At 41.0% G+C, this 27,654-nt stretch overlaps 1 protein-coding gene across 1 annotated transcript in view; it reads right to left on the bottom strand.

Annotated features, from left to right (window-relative positions):
* Positions 1-27,654, bottom strand: part of ORC3 (origin recognition complex subunit 3) — a 149,045-nt gene that overhangs the window by 60,166 nt on the left and 61,225 nt on the right. Inside the window, exons 13-14 of the mRNA XM_068231129.1 lie at positions 26,292-26,408; positions 16,416-16,495 (exon numbers count right to left, since the gene is read on the bottom strand). Coding sequence (XP_068087230.1) covers positions 16,416-16,495; positions 26,292-26,408 — 197 coding nt within the window. The remainder of the gene's footprint in view (positions 1-16,415; positions 16,496-26,291; positions 26,409-27,654) is intronic.

Raw genomic sequence — 27,654 nt, 5'->3', positions numbered from 1 at the left:
CTATATCTGATTTTGATCCCAAAATATATTACATATGGGATCAAAGGTCGAACAGAAGCTCTATGCGCTAATACTGTGAACTGTCAACATGCAGTATATGTATATATTGAAACTGTATAAACATATTGAGCCTATACTAGCAATCCCTTAAAAAGGGGAGGGGGAAGGGGGGGAGGGGAAAGGACTATAGAGGATGCCACGATTCGAACACCCATAAACTAGAAGTGGAAAGACAGACAGCGCGCAAACGCAGGAAACAGAGCACGCAAGAACAGAGGTTCACACTGGTAGAAAGTGGGCAAAATTAAGTTGTTCATTCAGGCCCGGATAAAAACATGCCCTTAAATTGTATATCCATCTGGATTCACAACGTAGCAGGAGGCGATCCAAATTGCCTCCTCTTATCGTGGGGTGGATACAATCCAAACCCACAAATTTGATGACCCTAGCATTGCCATCATGGTGGAGTGTGACATGTCTGGCGACAGGGGACTGTGCATCACCCTTCTCGATACTGGTTATATGTTCAGACATCTGTTCACACAGTGACCGTTTAGTCTTGCCAATGTAAAAAGCACCACATTGGCACAACAATAGATAAACAACCAACTTGGTTTTACAATTTACAAAGTGGGACAACGATAGTCCCCTGTCGCCTGACAGCCGGACAGTTCCTCCCACCTGTATATAACGGCAATAGTCACACCCCCCACACGAGAATGTCCCCACCACCAGACAATGCTGCTTAGGGGTCACTCCAGTAAAGTGGCTACGTACCACAGCGTCCCTTAGGGACCAGGATTTTCGAAATGTCAAAATGGGTCTAGATGGAATAGACGGGCCTATCACAGGATCATTCTGGAGTAAATACCAGTGTCTCCCCAGGATTCTCTTCAGCATAGGATGCTGCGCACAAAAACGTGTACAAAAACGGGCCGATGCTGCCACATCATCCTCACGACGATGATAATGCTGTCGCAGCAGGTCACGTTTGTCACTATCCCGTGCCCTATTAAAGGCTCGTCGCAAGTGTTTGTCCCGATAGCCACGGGCCCTAAATCTGTCGCGCAATTCACGAGCTTCCTGCAAAAACGTTGCCTCTTCTGAGCAATTTCGCCTTACTCTCAGATATTGACCCATCGGGATCCCCCGAATGGTGTGTGTAGGATGAAAGCTTTCTGCATGTAAGAGAGCATTAGTGGCCGTCGCCTTTCTAAAAAGCGTCGTACTTAAATGACCATCCTGTTGTATCGTAATACGTATATCCAAAAATGAAATTGTGCGACAGTCAAAATCGAGTGTAAATTTTAAATTGCGACCATTGTCATTGATACGTTTAACAAAATCCGCGACCTGCTGCGATGTACCCGTCCATAGAATCAGGATGTCGTCTGAAAAAATAGTACCATAACTTCAAACCTTAACAGCAGAAAAGGTTTTGAAAGTTTTGAATGCAGGGTTAGCATCTTTATCACTTAATACACTCAGACCAGTTGCTGTCGAAATTTAATTTTTAGGGTGACAATCCCTCTTTAACAGAAAGAAATGGTATATATTAATTGGCACTTTTTTTTTTTTTTACCGAGTTTGTAGGATTTCAGTCCTACCTATATGTAAACATTCCCACTCCTCGCTGCTGGCACCGTCCCTTGAGCCCACTGCTCAGGAGAATGGAGAAAGGCCAGTATACAGATCCACGTCCAATCAAAAGCATCAGGCTTCCATTAGATAGCAACAGACCAATGAGAATCCTCCCTGGTTTGAAGGACGATTTCCACTGGTTTATTACAATCCAGTGGAGAGCATTCTGATGGTTGTGATGTAAACAACGGATCCATTTGATGGAAAACTGATCAGTTTTTCATCGTTTACAGTGTGAATCCAGCATCAAACTCCCAAGCAATGTTGAGGTAAGGTAAACAAGGTAAAGGTAAACAAGGTAAAGGTAAACAACCTTGGCTGTTGACATGCCAGCTACAGCCTGGGGTGATATTGAAAGATCATGATGGCATCAGGAGCACAGTAAGTCAAACAGAATTAAGATTTCTTATTAATTTTCTGAATGGACTGTTATAGTGACAGCAGTCCAGTGAATACAGAGCTCCCCCAGCTAGACTAGTGCGAAAATGAATTGTGCATTTCTGCTTTGTGAAAGATAAAAGGTAAGAACAGCTGCATAAGGGAGAGGAAACTCTCTGTAGTTCTTGGGAGTAGCACAAAACACTGGACTACAATATAAGCAAATACTCTTGTATCTACTATTGTTACTTTATGGACATATATGCAATCCTTGGAATGGGAGTTGATTGATATTGTTAACCTTTAGATTGTAAGCTCTCAAGGGCAGGGCTCTTTCACCCTTTTGTGTCTTGGATTTTGCTATACATTTTATTTAACACATCAGTACATTTGTCACTTGTAATTACTATGTCTACAAATTCTTTGTTCTGTACTAGTGTCTATGGGCTCGATTCACTAAGCTGCTCTGCTACAGCAGCACAGCTTAATGAGAGCAGAGAGTGTTATAATGCCCTGCGCACGCTATGTGTAAAGGGTGCTTTGTTACACTTAAAGGGACATTCAAGCACCTCTCATGGGTATGCCTAGAGACTCAGACCAGTACTGCAAAGTACTTAAAGATGCATACCTTTCTGTAACGTGTGTTCTCCTCTTTCATTTGATGCCTGCCGTTCTACACCAAATAGTTTTTGTTCGATTTCAATTTAAAAATCGCGGCTGCCATCTTGGCTATGTTAAAACTTCCGAGTCACCCAGTCTTCTCTGTTAAGAGAAGTGCATCACTCAATGAAGCAGGAAGAGGAAGTGACACGCACATGGCCATTGCAAGAGGCTCCTCCAGAGGGGTGATAGAGTCCCTTTAACGAGCACTCTACTGACCCCCCCAGAGCCCAGTGGGTCCAGTAGCTTCAAAGTATGAGATTCAAGTGACAGGCAGCCTACATGGCCAATCAAAGTGCAATAATCTCATACTTTGAAGCTACTGGACCCGCTTGGCTCCGGGCGGGTTCAGTGGAGCGCTCGTTAAATGTAACGAAATGCACCCTTTACACTAAATGAGCACAGAGTAATTTCCCTGCACAAATGGCTGCATAGTGTGCGCAGAGCATTATAACACTCTCTGCTCTCATTAATGAATCAAGCCTATATTTGGTGTAGACCATTATTTGTATTATTATATTATTACGTATCCCATGTGTGTTTCTTACTAGCCTGGCGTTTCATAAATCAATAATAGTAATAAGAATTGTTGCTGAGCTGATTTTCCTGCTTGCTACAGTTGTCTCCTCCTCTGTCTCTACAAGAGGGTTTATGTGGGGCAATACAGGGATGTGTGGTGGGGTTTCTTGACAACCGGAGCTCAGTGCCCTGAGACCGAAATTCAAATTTCATATAACATTGTGTAGAACGCTTCTGAGTGTTATCTCAGTACCAAGTACTTCATGTAACAAAACATATATTCTCATAATGCATGAAATGTTTATGTTACAAGTTTGAAATTACACGCTGGTGACCACAACTGAAACAGATCAGATCAACGTAATATTAGTAGCATCTTAAAACAGGATGCTATCTTCTGTAATTACTCACAATGACATCAGCAGAGCTGCATTAGAGCAGCCATCTAATGTTGTAAAAAAAAAACAAAAATTATGTTGAGGTCTGTGAATACTTTTACAATGCGGATTTTACTTTTTTTTTTTTTTTATGGAAAGACATGATGCTGTATATTGTGTTCCTACTCTGTTTATTCTGTATGCGCAAGTTAAAGCGGATCCGAGATGAAAAACTAACTATAACAAGTAACTTGTCTATATATCTTATCTAAAGTTTAGATAGTTTACACAGCAAATCTAGCTGCAAACAGCTTCAATTGAATATGAATATTTCTTCCTGTGATCCAATGACAGCAGCCATGTTGTATGTAAACATTACAAACAGGCAAGCTTATCTGCATCTTGAGCACTCAACCTGTGAAAAAAACGAATCCCCCCTCCTCCTCCTCCCCTCTGCCTTTGAAATCTCTGGCTAGTAATACCTCCCTCTCCTCCTGCCCAGACTGAGCTCCCATAAGCCCTGCTACTGTCTGAAAATGCCTTGGCTCTCTAAAAACTTGTGGGCGAGGCTTGTTTAGTATATAGGGAATAAGAGTATTAAAACAAAAACAAAAAAGTATTTGGCTTGAGGAATGCCATATAAACAATAGGAATTGCACAATTATGCAATGAGTAAAAGTTTATCTCAGATCCACTTTAAAATGTGCGCAGCAACAATTATTATATAGGCCATTGAAATACTGGATGCTGTAACAGTATACACACACTTTAAAGGATTGCTACATTGGACAATGAAATTTAATACAAGGATAAAAAGAAAAAAGGCCAGCTCAGGAACTACAGATAAATCCCCACCCCACCTATCGGTATTGGCGTAGATGTAAAACTTTTAGTCTAAATCCAATTGAAGTGTCATGAAACTTAAAATTCCATCTCTGTTCTAAAAGGTTTAACACAACATAAGAACATTTGGGGGAAAATACTACTATTAAGTTACTGGAAGCTTTATTAACTCATTTTACTCTGAAGCTTATTAAGAACAGTGCAGTTTTACAAAATGATCAGACTGTATTGTGCTTACTATCTGCACATCAAACAAAGCAAAGTTTCCAAAAACAACCAACACAGTTAGGTGGCACCACCATATGGCCCACAGAGGTGCATCCGACACATCCAGCACCCTCCACAGAACATGTATGCTGTGCTAGGCGCTCAAATATGATATTAAGTGTGACACTGAAACAGTGGCCATCAGTGAATAATACAGCATGAAAAACATATACAGCATAGACAAAACGCAAAAGATGTAAATAAGTAGCCAGTGCTCACAGAATACACCTATACATAAAGGTAGTGCATCAAGTGCAACATGTACCAACGAAAAAAAAAAAAGGTTATTGCACTTATGCCCACTACAAGCTCATTGGATTACTTCGATAGACGGCTCAGCTGTAAAATAATCACAATATACAGTATATCGCCAGGAATAAGGTGTACTACAGTTGGTGCCATATTACTCCAAACAAAATTGTAATGTAATATGGACACAGACTGCTACATAATCCCCTTGATAATTGGAAGGTCAAAAGAAAATGTGCAATAGGCAGGCTGAAGTCTTTTAAATCAAGGACACTGTATCTTAAAGTCTGAAAGACCTTCCTTCATTATTTACAATTTCCCATGAGGGGATTAATGCAACTTCAAGGCATGCCAATCACCTAAGCAATATTGCTTCAAGGGGTGCTTCACCATGCACACAGCTCTATGTGCAATACGGCACTTATTAGGACAGTGGGAAGCCCCGTTTTTGGAGAATATGTATTGTTGCCAAAAGACCAAGAAAGAGAAAATAACTACTTTGGCTTTGCAAATTCTCCTGGCTGCTCTTCCCTATTAATCGATGGATTACCCTACTTTTGGGTGATCTGAGGAACAGCTTGAGGGAAAGTTTCAAGTCCCCTGGGAGTATCTAATAATAATAGGTGTGGGTAATGTATTACCATGCTGAATATGTGGCTAACAGGCTCCCCAAAGCTTTAGAGATAATGTTTTAAAGTCGACCACCGAAAACTGCAAGTCTGCATTTTCTTCAAGGAATACATAAGACTACCACTAATAATATTCCTTCACACTCAGTTTGGTGAATGCCAGGATTTTCTAGTGGATACGTTCACCAATATGTCCACCAGAACTCTAAGGATAGCTGGAATAAATTGTCTAGGTGCTGGATTCCCCCCCAGGTTCTCAATCTTATTAGCCAAGTAGACCTCATACAAGCATTTATCCATGAAACTGCCTGAAACTCTGAAGACAATATATTTACCAGCTGCCTTGACATCCACCATCCTTGCATCTTTTGTAGAAATCCTCTACTTTCTCTGAAGCGAAAAAAATGGACTGAGACCTTATTCACAGTGGGACTTTGTGGAGCTGTGTTATAAACTCTTATAACGTCGCTTACCACACTGCAATGATAAGCCTATGGAACGTTCACAGTGCAACGTTAGTGCTGCATTGTAACGTGTAGCGTTATGGTAACGCACTGCTGCAGTGCTTTACCTCTAAACGCACACGTTACCAGGTACAGGAAAGCATGCTTTTTATTGCCTGTATTCTTTACTGTACCTACTGTATGCGATGGTAGCACAGCGTTAATGTACATTACCACTTTTTTTTGCGTTGCGTTCTAACACTGCATTGTGACTTTAATGTCGCATTACAATGCAATTTGATAATTTTGATCAGTTGTCCAGAGAAATCAAGAGCTTTTCTTTGTTTGAATTTCTCATTTTTTTCCCGATTTGATTGGACATGTCGGAAATTTCAGACCAACTTTATCAAGAATTGTATGGTGTGTGATGGATTGTCAATTACTTGATGTACAGTTCCAATCAATATTTCTGAGCTTTCAATTATTTTATTCATCATTGGGGAAAAATTGAACATAGGTGTGTGTGGTACATTGGTCAGATTTTTGAATTGTTACAATCAGTCAGAAAAACTGATTGCTATTCTTCAATTGAACAAATATTTAAAAAATTGTATGGTGTGTGGCCACCTTTAGGCCAGCCGGTTCATGTTCACTTCCTGATACCAGCTCTCTCAGGGGCAACATTCATCTACAGGAAAATATATGTGCATCTTATTCCATTTCAGCGACCATGCTCACTCACTGCAGAGGTAATACCAGACTGTAAACATTTGTAGGATACTTATTTACTGGTAATCCTAGCAATGTGCTGGCTTGAATCAGAAATATAATTAAGGTCTTTTTCACAGTGGGATGTTGTGTTTGAGGCAACATTAAAGTCGCACAACGTGCCCCTAACGAAGCGCATGTAGGTTATGAAACTGGACATTATTTTCCACTGTTGTGTCTCTTGGTGCTCCGTTTTCGTCGCATACTGATGGAATGAAATCGGTGCATGCGTTACATTTAAAAAAAACAACAAAAAAAACCTTACTGAGCATGTGCAACACACATAACGCAGCAAATGTATTGCTAAACGCACAGCATGCAGCACTTTCTAAATATTGCTACACGTTACACACAACGCAACGTGTGCACTGTGAATGTCGCACAGACTTTGTATTGCTGTGCGTTAGTCTGCGTTATAACTTTTTTAATGTGCGACTTTAACGTCCCACTGTGAAAGAGGCCTTAATGTGTGTTCACTGCAATCCAATTGCCTCTCGTAAAATACTGAGCCAGGAAAATGTTCTATCAAAACTGAAAAATTCATGAATATTTGATAATTATCATCTCATAATACATTTTATGATACTGTCAATAAATGAACAGCAACTCCGCAAGGCTCACCTGACAAAATCACAAAGTCAAATCTGGTGTTACGATGTTGTAGGATCACCAAATTTGTAATTGAAACCTGGCTGACAATACTTCATTATTACAAGATACCATTTAAGCCTACATTTCTTACAGACAGGAGTCTGAACCATACTTCTGCAAGGTCAACTCTATGCAATACTGAAGAGATAAAGTAAGAACAATCAATTCATCATGTTCATTTAAGAAACTGATCATCTTATCAGAAGAGAGAAGTGGGAAATTTGGATCTAATTGAACAAGATATTTTAAAAACATTCAGATAATTATAACAGAATCTTTCTAATATAATGCAGGTTGACAAGCACCCAGTGGCGACTCACATGTGCTAAGCCGGAAATGACTCCGTAACCCTCCGGAGTCTAAAGGTACAACAAAGGATCACTGGCAGCACCACGTGAACGTAACAACTTTTATTGATGGTGCATGAGAAGGGCAGCCAACAGCAGCAGACGCCGTTTCGAAGTGGACCTCCTTTATCAAGAGAGAGAGCCTCCTCTCTTGATAAAGCTTAATAAAGGAGGTCCATTTGGAAACAGCATCTGTTGCTGTTTGCTACTCTTCTCTTGTACCACCAGTAAAAGAGCATTGTTACTTTCACATGGCGCTACCAGTAATCCTTTGTTGTAACAGAATGTTTCCAACTGAGTAAAAATCAATAGCAAAACAAGGTGGCGCTAAAATCTGTGTGTTTAGCTGGTATAGATCAGGGAACAGAGTCCTACATCAGTGTGTGTAATATTTTAACAAAAAAAAAAATCACATCTTTGTTTTAAGTCATGCTTTTGACACACTGCTCATACTCATGGGCACCCACAAACCCACATGGGCTCAAACATTTGGCTTTTCTCTGCCGCTCACCTATTGTTTAGACCCGCCTTTCTCAACCTTTTTTTGTCTGGAGGAACCCATCTGAAATTGTTCATATCTCCGGGAATATACAATTTTCTTGTTTATGTTTATTTCAGTGCATTTATTAGCCTACTATTCAGAAATCATAAGCCCTGATCGCTGCAACCATTAGCCCTCAAATGACAAATGCAGAAACCATTACTCCCCAAATTACAAATGCAGCAACCATGATGCCCCAAATGCAGCAACAGTTAGCCCCAATTACAAATGCAACTACAACTACCCCAGACATCAAATCCGGAAAATATTAGGCCTAACTGACAAATGCGACAATCATTACTCCCAAATATCAAAAGCAGTAATCATTATCCCCAAATAACAAATTCAGCAATCATTACCACTAAAATAACAAACGTTCCCTCTTTATAAGTGTAGCCCCTGTGGCCCCCATTATAATAACAAGTGTGGCCAGTTATAATGTGTGCCCCTATCTCCACCCAAAACACTGATATTCAGTGATTCCTGTATTTGTAAAATACCATATTTACAGACATGCATGCTTTCCTGCCTGCAGCCAGCTGGGGCATGCTCACTGTTAAAGTTGCAAATGCTGTTCTTAAAGGATACCCGAACTGACATGTGACATGATGAGATAGGCATGTGTATGTACAGCGCCTAGCATACAAATAACTATGCTGTGTTCCTTTTTCTTCTTTCTCTGCCTGAAAGTGTTAAATATCAGGTATGTAAGTGGCTGACTCAGTCCTGACTCAGACAGGAAGTGACTACAGTGTGACCCTCACTAATAAGAAATTCCTCTTTTTACCTCTTTCTTGCTCTCAGAAGCCATTTTCTGCTAGGAAATAGTTTTATGGTTGGAAATTCTTATCAGTAAGGGTCACACTGTAGTCACTTCCTTTCTGAGTCAGCCACTTACATACCTGATATTTAACTCTTTCAGGCAGAGAAAGAAAAAAGGAACACAGCATAGTTATTTGTGTGCTAGGCACTGTACATACACATGTCTATCTCATCATGTCACATGTCAGTTCGGGTATCCTTTAACAAAGGTGTGATTCTCCCCTGAAGTGTTGACTCAAACTTATTCACTGAAAGATAACCAATTGGAGGAGTGCTTACTGATACTCAGTTGAACGGAAACCTGAGGTGAGAGTGATAGGGAGGCTGCCATATTTATTTTCTTTTAAACCATTCCAGTTGCCTCAGTCCTCCTGATCTCTCTGGCTTTAGTAGTGTCTGGATCACACACCTGAAAGCATGCAGTTAATCCAATCAGACTGGAGAACACCTGATCACCTGCTTGTTCATGGTCTATGGCTAAATGTATTACAGGCGATCAAGAGAACTTGAGGATTAATGCAACTTGCATTGTTTAAAGGGAAATTGATATGTTAGCCTCCATATTTCTCTCACCTTAGGCTCCCCTGAAATACCTTCCTATGGTCTGACACTGTGATTCTTCCTCCTTGAACTCCTGCACAAAGAGAGAAAAAAAAAAGCTGTATCTGGTATCCCCGTCCACCCCTTGAAACCACACAGAGAGATGGAGAAGTGGGCCTGTGTTGTCCAGCAGTAATGAGGGGGAGTGAGATTTTTTGACCCAGCAAGTGTTGAAAATGACACAGTATCCCTAAAGGGTTCTCACTGAACCCTGGGTGAGAATTCCTGGCTTAGGGCCCGTTCAGACTGCACACGTTTCCAGCCGCGTTTTGGAAACGCGTGCAGGAGGTCGACACGCACGACATCAGACAGTGCATAGAGTGCACTGTCTGATGTTTACACTGCATGCGTTCCGGACCTGTGCGGTCTGGGAACGCATGCTGCACGCAGATTTTGCAAAAACGCGCGGCTGTCCCATTCACTTTTCAGTGGTGGGATCAGCCACGCAACGCATACAAACGCGGACGGCGTGCATTCGCATGCGTTGTGTTACGCATGCGTGGCCGTCCGCGTTTGTAATGTGAATGGCCCCTTAGGTGATCAGAGCAGCTCTAAAGTGAAGGAGTGAGAGGTGCAATGCCACCTCTTAGTGAATGTTGGTCAATGTGCTTTAAGAGACTATAGAAGAGAAGTACATTCTATACTTGTATAGACTAGACCAAACCAAAACAAAATTAAGGTCAAATCAGGGCAGCTGATGCAAACAGCTGAAAGTGTTGCAATAAATGAAAAAAAATGACATTGCACAAAACTCTTTCATGAAGATTTTCTAAAACAGGAACAGAAACAAATAAACCAGCTAAGAACCTGACAACTGTACCTTCCATATGACACATACACTTTTTTTCAATTGCTTAAAATGTACACTATGTACCAAACATGACAATGTACAGATACTACTTTGAAAGAAGAACTTTTACATCATGTAACTCAAGCAGGCTTATATGTAATGTAAATGCTGAAAAAGGCACCTGCTTTCAGATTGGGACTTTTAAGCAGGAAGTTAGTTCTATAAATCATGGGAGAATCACTGTTATAACTGATGTTACTAATTAGTTGACAAAATGTTTTTGTTTTAGTGTCAAACAGGTATGGAAACAGCACAAGGGGTGTGTAATACCACCAACCCATGGAGTTCTAATTTAACTGCTGCTATACTGAAACCAACATTTACAGTAGATTGGGATCCCTGATAAGTTGCATAATAAGGATTCAAATCCTAAAGGGTTTAATATGATTAGGATGGGATAATGTAAAATAAAATACTATTGTTACCATAGCAGGCTAAATATTAAAAAAAAAATAATAAAAGATTTTTCCAAGCTTTAATACAGTGTTCTTGAGTTGAGGAAAAATTAAAAAGTTATGCACACCTTATAAATCTCTAGGGTCCTCAGTCACTTGCTGCTCCATCAAGTGCAGCATGGTGTCCTTTCATACAGTATGTATGTTATTTTACCATAACTGCAAAACTGCATCAATGCAGATTATGACAGATTCTCAAGGCTGTGTTACATAGACTCCCATGATTTACAGTACCAGATTTACAGCTCTGCTTCAGCTGAAATCTCCAGCATGGCAGTTCCAAGCTCAAGGAAAAAGAAGCTTTTTGAAGTGAGGTGCATGAAAAGATGAACTTAATATAGGTGCAGAATAAATGTTTTGTTGAAAGGACTGAGAAGGTATAACGATGTTCCAAAAAAATCCCTGCGGAAGATGAGAGGACACTCTTCAAGAACATTTAAAAGGAACAAAACATTCCTTTTATAGTAAGCTCTGGTTACACCTGAAAACAAGGAGATACTGCAGTAAACACAATTAAAATCAGTGCTTGAAATCTTTGTAAGGACAAGTGTAAATAGGCATCTAACAAAGCATCTGCTATCAAATACAGCCTGCATAGGAGGAAAAGCTGTTTCCAGAGTTCAAAGAATCCTATTAGCGGCTCTGAAGTGGTACAGGTTGGCATTGCACAGTACAGTGAAAACTAAGTGGGTAGGACATGTGCTATTTGCCTGCTTTGTAGAACACTAGTCTATACCACTTTGATGCTGCTAAGTAGAATTTTAAGAAGTCTCTAAGAAGCAGATTTTCCTCTCACTCAGCCTGCCCTACTGTCCATGCAAAGTAACATTCTCCTATTCTGCTATGTCCAGCAAACACCAATGAGTTGAGTCACTAAGGTTCTTTGGAGAGGGATAACACTAAAGAATGTAAGTGGTCCAGCAAACCTGGACTGCATTAAAAAAAAACATGTTGGAAGCCGCTCCATAAAATACAGCACTATTATCCATCTTGTCTTCTCTGTAGAAGCAGAACACCTCTCATTCCCCACAGTGCCACCAGCAGGATCCTGCATGCTATACAAATGGTACATCAGTATACATTTTAAAGGAATGCTAAAGATTTTACATTCTACGTCATTGTCCATAGATCCTCTTCTCAAATAGATTTAATGGTTGCTGGATAATTTGTACTCATTCTAATTTCAGCTTTGGTAATTCTCCGATCACCTATTACTTATATAAACAGGATATCGTTTACCCTGGAGACTAAATAAATGTGGCAACATTGCACAAAAATGCTTAAAGGGAACCTTAACTGTAAAAAAAAAAAATTGTTTTACTTACCTGGGGGCATCTACCAGCCCCCTGCAGTCATTCTGTGTCCTCGCAGCCACTCATGGCTCCTCTGGTCCCCTGCTGCCAGTTAGTTTTGTTTTTGCTGACTGGGAGTCGTCCGGCCCCCATGCGTACGTTTTTACGCATCCCTGCTGGTGCAGGAAGCTATTGCAGACATCAACAAGTACATTTTTTTACGCGTTACAGGTGTAATGCGTAAAATTTTATGCTTTACACCCGTAACGCGTAAAAATGTACTTGTTGATGTCTGCAATAGCTTCCTGCACTAGCAGGGATGCGTAAAAACGTACGCATGGCGGCCAGCCGACTCCCAGTCGGCAAAAACAAAGCTAGCTGGCAGCGGGGGACCAGAGGAGCCATGAGTGACTGCGAGGGCACAGGATGGCTGCAGGGGGCTGGTAGATGCCCCAGGTAAGTAAAACTATTTTTTTTACAGTTAAGGTTCCCTTTAAACGCCATGATGCACGATCTGAAAGAGATCTTTCCACATCCTGGATGGAACATTTCATTCCCAAATGAACAGGAAGACGTGGTATAAACTAAAGCACATCTAAAACTAATGGAGAAGCATGTGATCAGTTTGGTCAGGTGATATATGTAAGTCTCTGCTTTGCTAGTCATTAAAATGTGCTAAAGCAGGATGTGATCACAGCAAATCAGAGCTCTGCGAATCTATCAGCTGATCAAACAAAACACATGCTTCTCCATGAATTCTCCTAGACATGACCAACACTATTCACCAACCGTCTGAGGAGGAGAAGTTGCAGTCATTTGAAAAAAGCACCAAATTTGATATATCTAATAAAAAAAAAATACAAATATCTTATACTTATAATGAAGCATTGTATAGCAGGTACAGACTTTCATAGACTTATGTCACACAAAGAGATGGAAAGGTTCTTATTGAGTCAATCAGAATAAAAAAAGGAGCCTCTTGGATACATAGGGCTTGATTCACAAAGCCGTGCAAACTGTTTAGCACAGGTGTGCTAAACAGTTAGCACGTGAAATGCCGTTCCCGGACTTTTGCACGCGCAAAAGTCCGCACTTTGCGCGCGCAACAGTCCGCGAACGGCACTTCACGTGCTAACTGTTTAGCACACCCGTGCTAAACAGTTTGCACGGCTTTGTGAATCAAGCCAATACTGTATTAACATATGAGGTCTTGGCTATAACCATATCTACATTGTGGTTTGAAAAAGACTCAAGATGGAAACTAGGTTCTAGATATGTGAAGAAATACATGAAATGTATGAATGCACTGGAAACAATTCCAGAAAACCCTATTTAGGTGCGACTCCCCTTTCCTGCTTGCTAAATTTACATACGACATCCAAAAATACCTGCTGTAGGAACTGCTAGCAGGTTAGAAGAATTTTCCAATTTATTTCTCAGAAGCACTGTACAATAATATACCCAAATCCCACCTTTAGTACTCCTCAACTTGACCCTAGAAAAGGTTTTTTTTTCCTCAGCATTGTAATATCTCCAGCGTCTCTATATTTGCAAGAACAGAAATCAAGAGAAAATTAAACAGTCCAATCCCAGCTACCTTCATTGAACTTGTAGACATCTTAAATGTTAGGATTTATAAGTGGGAATATATTTTTGCAACACATAATGGCAACTATAATAATATTATAGTTATGTTATTTATGTTTTACGCTATGTTTATAGTTACCGTATATACTCGCATACAAGCCGAATTTTTGACCCCCAAAAAGGGGGTCAAAAGTTGGGGGGTCGGCTTGTATGCGAGTCTTCCCTGGTGGTATAGTGGTGGGTGGTGGGTGTTCCGCGCCCCGCTCCCCCTCCTCCCCGCTCCCCCCGCGGCCGCCGCTGCTATTACCTGCAGGCAGCGGCCGCTTCCTAATCCGCGTTCCTCTTCTTAAACTTTTCAGCGTGTATCACAGCAGCGCGCCCGGCGCTGCTGCTGTGACGATGCAGGGGCAGGAAAGAGCGGTTCCCTTGGTAACGGCGATACAGATCGCCGTTATAGGGAGCCGCGCTCTTTCCTGCACTCTGCATCGTCACAGCAGCAGCGCCGGGCGCGCTGCTGTGATACACGCTGAAAATTTTAAGAAGAGGAACGCGGATTAGGAAGCGGCCGCTGCCTGCAGGTAATAGCAGCGGCGGGGAGGGAGCCGGGAGTACTACCTACCTATGCTGGGCACTATACTGGCTAAACTGGGCACTATACTGGCTAAACTGGGCACTATACTGGCTAAACTGGGCACTATATTGGCTAAACTGGGCACTATACTAGCTAAACTGGGCACTATATTGGCTAAACTGGGCACTATACTAGCTAAACTGGGGCACTATACTGGCTAAACTGGGCACTATACTAGCTAAACTGGGCACTATACTAGCTAAACTGGGGCACTATACTGGCTAAACTGGGCACTATACTGGCTAAACTGGGCACTATACTAGCTAAACTGGGCACTATACTGGCTAAACTGGGCACTATACTGGCTAAACTGGGCACTATACTAGCTAAACTGGGCACTATACTAGCTAAACTGGGCACTATACTAGCTAAACTGGGCACTATACTAGCTAAACTGGGCACTATACTGGCTAAACTGGGCACTATACTAGCTAAACTGGGCACTAAACTGGGCACTATACTGGCTAAACTGGGCACTATACTAACTAAACTGGGCACTATACTGGCTAAACTGGGCACTTTACTAGCCATACTGGGGCACTATACTAGCTAAACTGGGCACTATACTAGCTAAACTGAGGCACTACCTACCCATACTGGGCGCTATACTGGGCACTATACTGGCTATACTGGGCACTTTACTAGCTATACTGGGCACTATACTAGCTATACTGGACACTACCTACCTATACTGGGCACTATACTAGCTATACTGGGACACACTGGGGGGCTGCACCAATCCAGCATTTCCTACCCCCGGCTTATATGGGGGTCAATCATTTTTCCCAGTTTTTTCAGGGAAAAGTTGGGGGGTCGGCTTATATGCGGGTCGGCTTATATGCGAGTATATACGGTATGTTATTTATGTTTTACAATTCAATTGTTAGATTTAAACAAATATGTCATCATCCTCAGAAAAGTATACAACAGAATTTAGTGTCAATGTGACTCAATAAAAACACGGTCATATTAAAACATAGCAAGGTTTTATGAAAAGGTTTGTGACCTACTGTGTGTGCCTTTATCTTTGTATGCACATACCCACAGCAAAAACTTTAATAAATCCCGATCCCGATAGAAACCCTATCCAAATAAAGGGAGAAACTTGGACCGGGGCAAGTTTTGCAAAGCTAGAGTGGTAACTGCTATACCACCATAAAGCCCATAGTCACAGAATGGTGTACATAGATGAATGAAAGTCATCATGCAATGCTGTTATGCGGGAAGCAGGTGATTTCGGTACTAGTCGCTACTCAGCACCTCCATAGAGTGCAATGTTTATTCGCAGCTGTGGGGCACCAGGTGATTATTTTGGAAATAGGCTCTCAATTATGAAATAGCTGAGCACATGGATTAATTGTGGCAGGGACAAACGGGCAGATTGGTTATAGTTGCAGGGACGGACACACATACCAGTTATGAGTTCAGCTACAGTGTAGTTGAACTCGCATAGCAACAGGGAAGGGACTTTAGTATGAAGGGATAAAAACGAGCTTTGGTTATAATATAACCGAGTCCCAAGGGTTAGTATTAGGTGATAAGGTAGTGGGGCGGGCGGTTAGTGTGGCAGGGATGCCAAACCGGTCCCACAAGGGCTGAGGTCCTCACACATTTTTACATAGCTAAAATTAATTGAGGGGTCTGAATCAGGAAAGGTGTGGCCCATCAGGTAGAACACATTCCTCTCTTTCTCAGTCCATCCTAAACACTGGCATGGATCTGGCCCTCCAGGCCTGGAGTTCGACACCTGTGTTGTAAGGCAATATCTTGCGCCAGGATTCACCAGCAGCTATAATATATGTTCCTATTATCATGGCAGTGTAAATCTTGGAGCCACTGCATAACCAAAACATTAATCGACATACCTTAGAAGTTGCAGAGCAGAACTGTAATCTTCAGTTTCCCAGACTTTCTTCTCTAGGCATGTACAGTAAAGTTCTCTGATCTAGAAATATCACAACACATTCAGGGTTAAAAAAAGCTTTTGGTTCAGGATTATATGGAATCATTTTCAGCATAGTAAAAAAACGACATGATCTCTTAAGTTATAACATAATCGGGGATGGGGGACTGTTTCCTCCTGTTGTTGGAAGGGAGGGGGGGGGGGGCTAACCCCACTTATCATTGGCAACATGTCATGTGTTTCTTAGATCTTACGTCAAAACCTTCAGGATAGTTATTGTTCTCATACGTTTGTTTGTATACAGTATGTCAGTACCAAAATGAACGGGAGGTGTCTCTCAGATATAACTCCTCGGATGCAATGGCATTTTTTTACATCTTTAGCTATTGTTACCCAATTTGCGATGATCACGTTGTGGTTGTCTTTGCTTGCAAATAAAAAATATATATATATATTTTTTTAAAGTTATAACTGAATTCCAGAGTGGAAAATAAATAATTTTTAAGCTCTACTTTAGGCTTGTGTTTTTTTGCATAGTGCATGGAATATATTGTTTTTTTGCACTGCACATACACATTTGTTTTCATTTTTTATTTTATTACAACCCGGCTTGCTAGATTTGCAAAACTGTTTTCTTGGGATAATGTAAGATGCTGCTTGCCTGGAAGAACAGAATAATCCAGTGGCTAGAGTCCCAAACAAAACAAAAAACACTAATGGTTTATTCACGTTAAAAGTAATAGGAAAAACACAGCTCTGACTGATTGGAGAACTGGTTCACTTATCACATTACGGCCATTATTCAATTCACTTTTTCTCTTAATTTTTTTTCCTAGGTGATAATTTTTCATCTTTCGTTTTAATACAACTTTTCATCACTCTGCAATTGAAAAAATGCCAAAAAGTAGGTGAAAAGTACTGTAAGTGTTATTTAATTATTGTCTTGCTTGCTGGTGGCTTAAAAGGCATTTTACTGATTAGGGGTAAAAATAACGCCTAGGAGAAAACTTAGGAGAAAAAGTGAATTGGTTGTAACATGGAGTGCGCATATATTTGTCTACTGAGAGGCATTGACTGAGGCTTACTAGCGATTTTACTTGCACCAACTAGCATTTCCCATGGACCTCTATGAATAGCAAATGACCAGTAAGCCCCACCATAATGTAAAAAGCAGGATTTTGCAGAAACCAGCCAGCACCTAGATTGTAGGGTGACCAGTTTCCATTCCACTCACAACAATAAAGATTATATTGTCCTAGCATTTTGTTTGAGTTATAAAACACCACTAAAAAGGCTAATAAGCATGCTGGAGAAGGTACTGACAGCCCACTCCAGTTAACTTTTACCAAGAAAACCAGATGAACAGAAGCAACCAGAGTTATGTCAATATGGCATCGGACGATGAGTACCCCAGGTTTGAAGATGCCCAACAAGTTACTGGGGAAGAGCGGAAGAATAGTACAAGTAGTGAAAGAGCTAATGATGCTGATGGATAAAGACAAGAGTGCATCCAAATTTTGAGGCTCTCAGATGTATTTAAAGTACAGTCCAATACTGCAAAAGACAATATACCATCAAAACTTTCAATGCAAGATCTATGAATCAAGGAAAGTTGGGCGTGATCAAAGATAACATGACAAAACTAGAAGACAAAAGAGGAAGGGGACAGTAGAGGCTAAGATGGACAGACAGTATTTGTGAAGCTTTGAACATGCCTATGCAACAGCTGAAAGAAGCCGTGATTGACAGATACATTTGGTGTCCATAAATACATATGGTTATGAAGAGCCAGTTTCAACTAAACAAATGAGGAGAGAGAGACGCATGTTAGATTGTTCTCCTCCAAGGCAGCCAGATAGGGCTGCCTATGCCAAGAATCTAGTGCGTGTTCAGCCACTCCGAGGTATCGCCAGAAGATCTGGAGTGTCGCATTGTTCCCTTCCTTACCCTGCGCACTTGAACTCCTCCCATTGTTTCTGCTACACCCTTCATAGCAACAGAGGCTGTAGCCTCACAACACATCTGTAAGGCAATTGACCCTGAACTGTCGTCCGAGAGATTGAGCTTTGATCCCTGTGAGCGACAACCACTGTGCATGTGTAAGCTCCTTTAATGCCAGGAATCATTTGAGAATGATCATAAAATCTTACAGCTGCTGTGAAATCACATCAGAGAAAATACAAAACACCAAGTAATTTAGCTATGTGAATCTGTGAACTGAAAACAATATTAAATCACAAAACATCTACTGTGCTTTGTTATTTGAAAACTGATGAGGCTTTGCAAACACAGATATGTGAGAGCAAGTCTTAATAATTTATCTGGTAATGTTTCCACAACACTGTAGAAACTAGTTGCATCCTTCACTATGTGCAAGATGTGTCGCATGGCTGTTTAAATGCTGATGGAGGCAGGCAGATCTGATCTTTTAGAAAGGTGGACAAACCTGTTACAGAGGGCCACATCCTAATAGTTATATAGCTGTAATGCAAACACTTCTTTGTCAACATCTGAGAATGTCCAGCAGAGAAAATACAAGGGATAAAGTGACATGGCTCCACATGATGCTGGCTGCAAAAAAATCTATTCTTCTGCTTCAAAAAATAACAAATGATTTATGATATGCAGTTTTTTTAATGTAATAGGTATCCTAGGATACATATTTATAGTGCTAAATGCATGATATAGAAATGGAAGGTTTTATTCCTAACATATTAAATACAAGATGAACTGTAGAATGGATATGTGAGAGAGTTTTGACATTCATCTGTATTCTAAGGATATCCCCTGGGAGACGGCACAAAATACCATAGAAAATGTGTTATTTACAGAGGGGCAAGATATCAGGAGCTTAATAAAACTTCTTTCATTAAAGGAAACCCAAAGTGAGGTTAATATGATTGAGTGAGCAAACATTTGTGCTTCTCTCCTGCAGTAGTAAGTGCATTGAAAGCTGCAGTCAGTGCGAATGCACTCACTAAGTTGTAGGGGTTGTGTGTGTTGGTGTTAAGAAACACAATACTGCGCACAATTAAGGCTTTGGAGTCATGAAGTGTCTGCTTACATGCCAACTGGTGTGTGTTCGCATAGGAACTAATATAAAGGAGGAACTGCGTTGTGCTGAAATGGAAGATGTAGGAAGTACTATCCTGCATTTTTACATGAATGGTTTCTACTGAGTGTGTTACACGTTGCTCTGTCCATGTATTTTGAAGTGCCAAGAGTCAATATTCGTATGTGTATTATGTGGCCACAACACATAGGTGTTGATGTACAAAAGCATGGTAATAGTGCCATGCACAGACACCTTATAAATCACAGATGTATAAGGTGTCTGTGCATGGCAATATTACCATGCTTTTGTACATGGTAACATATCATCTATATCCCACCTTGTAAATCACAGATCCCGAACCAGTAGGCAGATCAGGCACTTTGACTCTACTCCGCTGAACAAGTGGAGCCAAAGAGTAAGAGGAAAACCTAACACTACAGGTTAGGATTTACACTATAGCCAGATGTGTAGCCTCTTCACAATTATACAGGTAGGTAGGATGTTCTGAAAGCACCCTGAAATGAAAACAAAAAACACAGACACTGGGAGCCCCAATAGTGTCGTATGTCAAACAATTTAAGCAAATGGTGGAGAAGAACGGATATTTGCAAAGGGAGGTTGCAGGCAGACAACCAACCACTGTAGGCGGGTGGAGATGCACAAACCCGACTCCACTCAGGTGTCCAGTGGAACTGCATGTGGTCGCTCTCTTGTTGCAAAATAGCTCTAGATGGTTGTAGGGGTAGAAAGCCCTGACCAAAAAGACTACGCCAAAGGAGGGTGTGTGACACAAAGGGGGATAAGAGGCACCCAGACGATGATAAAACTTACTTACATCTGGACGCCTCTTATCCCCCTTTGTCTTCACAATTATGTCTAACAACAACCTCCATTGCTTCCTAACAGAGGTTCAACTTCAAGTAGCTACAAAGGAGTTCACTTTATATTTGCAACCTTCTAACCTTTTGTCTGACTAGTGTATTGATTCTATGTCTGCAAGGCTTTGTGAATCATTGATCTATTCTAGGGCAAGTATGCAGATTACATGTTCTGATTCTCTGGCTGAATTGCTTGATTCATGTTATTCCAACCTAATGAAACCAGAAGATCTGCCAATTACCATTCTTATAAGAGAAGGAAGGAAGAAAGGAGAGGGTTGCATTGAAAGCCACCATGTCCTCTAACTCCAGTATTCCCTTAGTAATTACAGAGCTGGAAAGGTTCCTTTCTAATGCATAATTTAAAATAATAAATCTATAATATCTGTTAAAATGTAGTTTTAAAATGCAGGGCCTGATTTATTGTACTTTAGAATTGCAAGAAATAATCCTCCAGTTTAGTACAACTCCATCACTGAGATCCCACCCTACCTAATCCCCAGTGACAATGCTGCTGTGACATGCGGTGGATTGCTGGCTGGCTGCACATCAGGTGCCACTATCAGATCTACTGAAAAGAAGAGAGATTTGTGCATGACTGCATGTTTCCCTACCCACTGCCTGGCAGAGTACAGGTAGTCCCCAGTTAACGAACGAGTTCTTAACCTGAATCTGTTCTTAAGTCTGAACATTGTGCCATCTCTGCCCCCTCTACCTCCTCTCTGCCCCCTCGTGCCTCCAGTGTCCTCCTCTGTGCCACCTCTGCCCTCTGTGCCTGCATATACAAGTTTAAAAGCCATTTTTTTCTTTGAATTTTTTCAAATCGATTTTCTCAAAAAACTACAAGTCCAATTTGAAAAAAATTTTTTTTAGACTTGTTCCCATGGAAACAGAGAATTCATGCCGTTCGTATTGGCGGGTCGTTCGTAAGTCGGGCGTTCGTAAGTCGGGGACTACCGTACTGCATCACCAGCAGGACACTTACATTATTTGTTTTTGTTTCGTTTTTTTTAAATAGGTCTTGCAAACACATTGTAATCTGCATGCATGAGGACAATGCATTAAAAACTGGACTTGGAAAAAAGAACAAAAAAAAAAAAAAACCTTGGCTGTTGCTTTGAGTATTGGGTGTACCTTGCAAAAGAGAGTAGAAAAATCAATTTGCCCCATACAAATCTTTTGAGAGGGGCAACCTGAAACATTCTTCTTTAAAAAACTAAATGTTAGCATACGAGTATAAACAGTTAAAACATATAATTACACACAGTCCTTGTCGTATGACTGCTTAAACATGTGACTGCAATATATTATTACAAAATTGCTTTCTGTGTGACTGACACCAGAAATGGTGTCATTCCTATAAAAACTGCATTCGACACTGTTGATCACTCCCTGCTACTCCAGTCCCTGCAATCTGTGGGTATCCAAGACCTTGCCCTAGCATGGTTCTCCTCCTACCTCTAAAATCGCTCCTTCAAGACCTCCTTCAATGGTTCCTCCTCAACCTCCATCCCACTTTCAGTTGGGGTCCCCCAAGGCTCTGTTCTTGGTCCTCTGCTGTTCTCCATTTACACCGCCTCCATCAGAAAACTCATCTCCTCTCTGGGTTTCAACTATTACCTATATGCAGAGGACACCCAGATTTACCTCAATACCACTGACCTCTCCACCACCACCATGGAGAAGGTATCCTCTGGCCTCTCGGCTATTTCATCCTGGATGTCTGCCAGGTTCCTAAAATTAAACCTGGATAAGACTGAACTCCTAATCTTCCCGCCCCATGCTGCCTCACCCCCCACTGACCTCTACGTCACTGTCAATGGCACAATCATTCATCCAACCACACAAGCCCGCTGCCTGGGTGTCACCCAGGACTCCGCCCTCTCCTTCACCTCCCACATCCAAACCATAGCTAGGGCCTGCTGTTTCCACTTACGCAACATCTCCAAGATTCGGCCTTTCCTGACCCCAGACACTGCCAAACTCCTTGTCCATGCCCTCATTATCTCCCGCCTGGACTACTGCAACTCCCTCCTGTTAGGCCTCCCTCAAAACCGCATACCCCCCCTATAATCCATCATGAACGCAGCAGCCAGACTCATCTACTCCTTCCACCGCTCTGTCTCCACGACTACCCTACGCAAATCCCTTCATTGGTTTCCAATTCACTTCAGAATTAGCTTCAAGATCCTATGCTCGGCCTACAAATCCACACACAAGTCCTGCCCAACCTACATCTCTGATCTGGTCAGCAGATATACACCTGGCCGCCCACTTCGCTCCTCCAACAACCTCCTCTTAACCACCCCACGCATCTCGCACTCCCATGCACGACTGCAGGACTTCACTAGAGCTGCCCCCATCCTGTGGAACTCTCTCCCACTGCCCATCAGGCTCTCTCCCACCTTCAACACCTTCAAAAAAAGCACTCAAAACTCACTTCTTCAAGGAGGCCTACATCAACTCAACACTGCCCTAATCCTTTCTGCCAATAACTTCTTGCTGCACCCCCTCCTTTTGTGTCACCAACCTCTCCCTCTAGATTGTAAGCCTTTGGCAGGGCCCTTTCCCCTTGTGTATCATACTTGACTGTGCGCACTTTACCCAGAATTTGGAACTTGTAATTTTTACCACTACCACTCCAGTTTATGATCTGGCATTGTACTACTAGCTGCATTGTGTTGTGTATCTTTTTGCTATTACCTGCATTGTTGTATCTATGGTCTGTTACCTGTATTGTTCTGTCAACCCGTTATCATTGTCTGTAAAGCTATTTATTGTACAGCGCTGCGTAATATGTTGGCACTATATAAATCTAGTAAATAATAATAATAATAATAATAAATAATAATAATAAAAAACTTCAGCTGCTTTGTAACAGGTAAATGGATCAGTACAAACACTGTAATCTACACACATATCACTACAGGCTATGGACATGTGTAGCAGCAGCAGAGTCACCAGTTTGTGGCATGGATTTAGATTCTGTAGAGCTAAAGCTGTCAGAAGCACATGATGGGTTCAATATGCCAGTGTGTGGCTTTTAACATACATTTAAATTAAATTCATCTACCCTCCTAGATATATCTAAACATGGATGCAAATTATTCAATGTGATGTATGGAGACAAAAAGATTTATTTGAAAATAACGTCATCACTTAGTAATTTAAATTCAGAGTTCTGAGAAGCATGTATGGTATGTAGGATATATTGTGCATAAATGCAATATCATTACAGCATACCATGTTACATTTAGGAGAAAGGGATTACTATTTTCTGCCACTAGTGCCATCTTCTGGCTATATTGAAAATTGCAACAGGAAAATAGCTGGCATATCAAATGAATACAGTAAACAAGTACAGTAAATGGGGACATAAGATGCTTATAGACACAGTAAACTTATTATAACTCCATCTGATCGCTTTACACGCTTAATTAAGGAATATCTGCACATCTCTATGGCTCTGCCAATACTGCTTATATTACTATGCTTGGGAGGAAAACTGAATACTTAGGTTTGAACTTCCTGACTGTAGAGCCACAAAAGAATCTGGTGTCAGAGACATCTCGAGTTTTATCCCCTCACTTCTAGAGGGCTGGACAGGAACAATTCCTACTGCATGATATATATATTTTTTAACTTTAAAACACAATTAAAACATAAGTAAACCAAATAAAATAAATATTTGTCACACGCTTCAGTGAAGCCAGCCTATTTCATTGAAATAAAGACTAGGAGTGCCCAGGTATATATGATGAGGAGGAAGGGGGGGTGACACCTCCCAGTGTGTGTTAAACAACCCATCAACCCGCACTTCCTGAAGGATGTTATTGTTAGATAAAAAACCTTAAAGCCAACGTTTTGTGCATGTTTTGAGCACAGCTGTGGAATCGGTACAAAAAGCACCCAACTCCTCAGTTTATGAAATCACCGACTCAGACTTCAGGTACCCAAAATTGCTCTGACTCCTCGATACTCCACAGCCCTGGTTTTGAGACCACGTTTGGTCTCTTTATCATTCTCATTCTGCATCACACATCATGGTAGAATGATTGTCCAGAGGTGTTCTTCACCCCTCAAGCCTTTTGGCCCAATTATTGTGATGCCTCTGCAGATGATGCCACTTAAGCTATCGTGCCTTGATAAAGAGACCCAATGTTGTTTTGAAACTTTGGCTTCACGGTTTTATAACTAACAATAAAGTAATTCAGGAAAGTGCCGGTTGATTTATTGGTCAACAGGAAAATTGTTCATAAAACACCAGCAGTGTTTTTTACAAAATACGTTATAAAGGTTGAAATGGAACTTCTTCTGAGAGGAACTCTTGCCAGAGGGGAGCTGTAAGATTTTTTTTTTAAACCAGTAAAAAATACATTTCTGCAGTACACTGAGGGCACAGGGGGGACAGAGGTGACAGAGTGGGGGGACAATGAAAGCTGAGGGGAACAGAGATGGCAGAGTGTTCAGAATGGATTCAGGTTAAAGACAAACCTACACTCCCCCCATCTTGTTTGTTAAAGGATACCCAAAGTGACATGTGACATGATGAGATAGACATGTATATGTACAGTGCCTAGCACACAAATAACTATGCTGTGTTTCTTTTTTTTCTTTCTCTGTCTGAAAGAGTCAAATATCAGGAATGCAAGTGGCCGACTCAGTCCGAACTCAGACAGGAAGTGACTACAGTGTAACCCTCACTGATAAGAAATCCCAACTATAAAACACTTTCCTAGCAGAAAATGGCTTCTGAGGGCAAGAAAGAGATAAAAAGGGGAATTCTTTTTATCAGTGAGGGCCACACTGTAGTCACTTCCTGTCTGAGTCAGGACTGAGTCAGTCACTTACATACCTGATAATTAACTCTTTCGGGCAGAGAAAGAAAAACACAGCATAGTTATTTGTGTGCTAGGCACTGTACATACACGTCTAATCGGTCCTTTTCCACAATCTTCCTCAGGGTCCGGTCACCTCTTTTCATTGTGCAGCGTTTTCTGCCACACTTTTTCCTTCCCACAGACTTCCCACTGAGGTGCCTTGATACAGCACTCTGGGAACAGCCTATTCGTTCAGAAATTTCTTTCTGTGTCTTACCCTCTTGCTTGAGGGTGTCAATGATGGCCTTCTGGACAGCAGTCAGGTCGGCAGTCTTACCCATGATTGCGGTTTTGAGTAATGAACCAGGCTGGGAGTTTTTAAAAGTTTCAGGAATCTTTTGCAGGTGTTTAGAGTTAATTAGTTGATTCAGATAAATAGGTTAATAGCTCGTTTAGAGAACCTTTTCATGATATGCTAATTTTTTGAGATAGGAATTTTGGGTTTTCATGAGCTGTATGCCAAAATCATCAATATTAAAACAATAAAAGGCTTGAACTACTTCAGTTGTGTGTAATGAATCTAAAATATATGAAAGTCTAATGTTTATCAGTACATTACAGAAAATAATGAATTTTATCACAATATGTTAATTTTTTGAGAAGGACATGTACATTTTAATGCTTTAACTGTTGATACTGGGGATTTTTATAATGTGTATGTGTATCTGAATTGTTTTGGTGGTGTTTTTTGAACAACCATATACACAAAATTGCTATGGCTTCAGTGAAGCTATACCACCAAAGAAGAGGACTGAGACTAATCATAATTGAAATCTGATCTCTCAGCTGACTGCCTCGGCAGAGCAGCTAACTTGTAAACACAGGATGTTAACTCTATGCCTGTTTTCATGAAAGCAGGAAGTAGACACACTGCAGATTTAGTGCATGATTTGTATCAGCTGTAACAAAAATGTTTTTCTTTAAAGGTTATTATGCTGTTGCTAATCTTTTAGAGCAGAGAGAAAGTCTGAGTTCAGGTCCACTTTAAACAAAGAAAGAATTCCATAGATTAGATTTATAGTCACCTGTTTCCCTAGTGGATACTTAGGGAGACTGCAAGTAAAAAGATGCAAGCACCGCAGCACTGGAACATAATTTTCATGGTAGGAGTGCAAGTTTTCCAGAAACTCCTGTGTCATTTTCTGCAAAAAAAATAGTGATTGACCAGAGTTAATACATAAGATAATCACATTCACTCCGTGCCCTACTCCATGATATAGCAATGTTACATGATTACATACATCTTGAAAAACACAAAGCAAGACCGAGAGCCCAATATAGTGGAGTACCTTAGTAGCAGATGATAAAGTGTGTAATCAAGCAATGGTTATACTCACAAGTATAGGTTGCCACAAAAGGCAACCACTGGGCGAGCAGGCGGGGAGAATTATAACCTGACCCCACTCAGGTATAAGAAGTCGCTCTCTGTAGATAGGAAAAAGGGGATACACCCCTCCACCAAGGGTGGACTAGTTGATTTGTAAAACAGTATAACAGAGGCGCCAACAAGAGTAAAAGCGATTAAAAACCATTTAAAAGCGGGAAGTTGGTGGACTCACCTCCCTCGTAGAAAAAAAAACCGGACAATGGAACGTTACTCACATACAAAGTAACTTTTATTAAAAGCATGCTGGAGTAATGGAATACCTGCACCAGCAGATGAAGGAAGCACAAAGGAGAGAGCTAGTCTGCCAGAGTTGGGTGAGTTTACTCCACTGCCAAGTTATAAATGCCACTCCTGTCAGTAAAATCACTTGAAGAGGCTCCAAGGAAAGTGAAAGCAAAAATTTAAACCATTTGAGATACTCTTTTCTTTGAACAGGATTCTGTGATTAGGCTTATATATAAGGGTGTAGCAAATCTAATGGGAGAGACAGGAAATTGTGACTGTTAGGCCCGGTTCACATTGGCGAAGCTAACAAACTGATGCCCAATAAAAATGGATCCATTTCACTGATCCGTTTTTACACGGATCAGTTTTTGATCCATCCAGTGTGAATTAGGCTTAATACCCATTATAACCAGATTAACAAAAAATGGCAATGTACAGTGCACAGTTTGCTGTTAGAATTTCTAAGCATAAAGAACTTGTAAAAAAAAAAAAATCACAGAAGCTAACATAACCCTTGATGTTATCAGGCGGATTCTCTTATGCGGCAATGACTTTAGACTTTGGTGTCCTTGAGAGATCAGAAGCAGCTGATGACAAAACTAATATATCTCAATACAACTGGAGTTTTTTTCAACTTTTCTGGAAAACAAACTAAAAAGCAAGCCATCTAAGAGGTTTGAATAATTAACATGTATAACTACTAGTCTAAAAACAGGAGCCTGTTTAGAGGTGACAAATAGCAAATGATGTTACCCTGTTCACAGAAGTCTGAGGTG

The sequence above is a fragment of the Hyperolius riggenbachi genome, chromosome 4, assembly GCF_040937935.1.
Source record: "Hyperolius riggenbachi isolate aHypRig1 chromosome 4, aHypRig1.pri, whole genome shotgun sequence".
In the NCBI taxonomy this organism is placed as follows: domain Eukaryota; kingdom Metazoa; phylum Chordata; class Amphibia; order Anura; family Hyperoliidae; genus Hyperolius; species Hyperolius riggenbachi.
This window is presented reverse-complemented; position numbering and strand designations above follow the sequence as displayed.